A 2,500-nucleotide genomic window follows, 5' to 3' on the forward strand; every position below is an offset into this window, starting at 1 on the left:
GTTGTGAACGATGTTGCCTCTCTCCCCCCCCCCCCCCCCCCCCTCTCTGCACAGGGGAACTCAGGCCTGGGCTTCAGCATCGCTGGAGGAACAGACAACCCTCACATCGGCGACGACCCGGGCATCTTCATCACCAAGATCATCACGGAGGGGCGGCTGCGGAAGATGGACGCCTACGGTCAGTGCTGTTGACCCTCAATTAACCTTCCTCTGACCAAGCGATTTGATTGGACGAGAGGCATTCTGGAGTGTTGATATCTTGCCATAATAGCGCTCGGGACATTAACGACTGTTAGTCATTAGCGCACGGGGGAAATGTTTGCGTTGCTTGGCAACAGTCCAGTCCCAGACCAGTGGCTGAACAATTGTGTGTTGGCGGAGCCAAATAGATGATTAAATTAACAAACAAATTATAATTTGTCGTCGCTTTGTTAACTAATGGCGCTTGTAAGGACTGTTGTGTAAAAGCGCTATCTCACTTAAGGTTGTGCGTCATTGCCGAAATATCGGCACGGCTGTGATTGTCTTCAGCACTCCTCCACACTGCTCGGCCCTTACACAATTTTGTCATCGGAAATCACCCCACGAAATGAAAGCAGATTTGATGGCGGATATCTCCAGAAAATTCCGAAATACACGATGCAGTCTACTTCAATCCGATCCCCAATGTGTGTGCGTGTGTTTGCGCGTGTGTGTGCCTGTCTCTGTGTGAGCATGTGTGTGTATATTTCTGAACTTTTGGGTCCCAGCTGGCCCTGATGAGCCCCGGGGGAGACTTGTGTCCTTTCTCTCCTCTCTCTCTCTTCTCTCTCTCTCTCTCCTACTCTCTCTCTCTCTCTCTCTCTCTCTCTCTCTCTCTCTCTCTCTCTCTCTGTGTCTCTCTCTCTCTCTCTCTCTCTCTCTCTCTCATCTCTCTCTCTCTCTCTCTCTCTCTCTCTCTCTCTCTCTGTGTCTCTCTCTCTCTCTCTCTCTGTCTCTCTCTCTCTCTCTCTCTCTCTCTCTCTCTCTCTCTCTCTCTCTCTCTCTCTCTCTCTCTCTCTCTCTCTCATCTCTCTCTCTCTCTCTCTTGCCTCTCCGATGGTGAGGCGTGGCGCTGCAGAAGGGCTTTTCTCTCACATGCGTGAGCACACACACACACATCTCACTACAAACTACTGATGTCTCAAACTACATCTCACTACATACACCGAGCGCACACATCGCAACACTATCGGACACTTGGCAGACAAACCTCTGAACTTGATGCCGCACGCATATGATCGACCGAATCTTTTTGAGAGGGAAAGTTTTTTTGTTATTTGGATTTTGTACTTGACTGGAGTTTGACTCAAGAGGGTATTTGTATCCACAAGAACGGTCTGATGGTCCTGGGGGCATTTTCCATTCATTTTCCTCTTATCCATGTGAAATGCCTGCTCAACTGGACTCAGATCAGGTGATTGACTTGGCCAGCTACGAATGTTCCCCTTTCAACAATTAAGTAGGCTTGTTGGTTTGCTAGAACAGCACATGCCGGGTGATTGCCTTGATGCATTGTAATGTACAGACCAGTGAGTTGAAAGCCGTTTTGGTTTACCCAAGCAGATCGAATGTTTCTGTACAGTTTGTGGCGCCGTCCGCAGTCGGATCATGCCATGAAGGGATTCATGTACTGCAGTAGCCCCTGTCAGTCCTCACCATCATGTTTCATGGATGAGCTTTTTACGGTTACATTTAGTCATTTAGCAGACGCTCTTATCCAGAGCGACTTACAGTAAGTACAGAGACATTCCCCCCGAGGGCAAGTAGGGTGAAGTGCCTTGCTCAAGGACACAACGTCGTTTGACACGGCGGGAATCGAACTGGTAACCTTCTGATTAGTAGCCCGATTCCCTAACCGCTCAGCCACCTGACTGCCCTTTAATCCTTTTGGATTAAAGGGCATTTGTTTTTTCCCGCCCACACTTTTTCTCCTTTGTCTCCTCGCTCTGTCTTTCATATCCTGTCTCGCAACTCCCCAGGGCTCCTTTTTTTTTTTAAGAGGCTTTTTAAGCGCTTTTGGCCTTCTGAGGAGTCGTCTCCTTCTTCCAGGGTTACCGGTCGGGTTTGTGTTTGTAATGATCGCCCAAGTGCTGGTTGGTCTGTCAGTGCCGCACAGGCCCAATGGGTCAGACAACGTGGAGGGTTGGAGGCATACTATCCATATGATGACAAGTGCTGGTTGGTCTGTCAATGCCCACAAAGTCAGGGTGATTTTTGTCATCAAGACTAGACACAAACAGCCCGCTTATGCCTGCACTAAAAACCCCAATGAATACTCTTGTCTTTGAAACAAGAATATAGTGATAATTGGACGGAATACTTGTAATACCCTAGGGGGGACACAGAACTGTTTTCTTTTTGCTGAATAGTTCATCCGATGTTGATGAAATTAAGCCTAATCGTCTGGGGTGTAGCCATATGTGGTCGCTCTGTCATATCAAATCCGCTTGAACACAGAACAATAAAAGATATTTAAGAC

At 48.2% G+C, this 2,500-nt stretch overlaps 1 protein-coding gene across 1 annotated transcript in view; it reads left to right on the plus strand.

Moving 5' to 3' along the window:
• dlg2 (discs, large homolog 2 (Drosophila)) overlaps positions 1-2,500 on the plus strand; it is a 26,417-nt gene that overhangs the window by 4,712 nt on the left and 19,205 nt on the right. The window contains 2 exon segments of the mRNA XM_062453053.1: positions 55-142; positions 145-178. Of these exon segments, the coding sequence (XP_062309037.1) occupies positions 55-142; positions 145-178 (122 nt within the window).

The sequence above is a fragment of the Osmerus eperlanus genome, chromosome 27, assembly GCF_963692335.1.
Source record: "Osmerus eperlanus chromosome 27, fOsmEpe2.1, whole genome shotgun sequence".
NCBI classification, from domain to species: Eukaryota; Metazoa; Chordata; class Actinopteri; order Osmeriformes; family Osmeridae; genus Osmerus; species Osmerus eperlanus.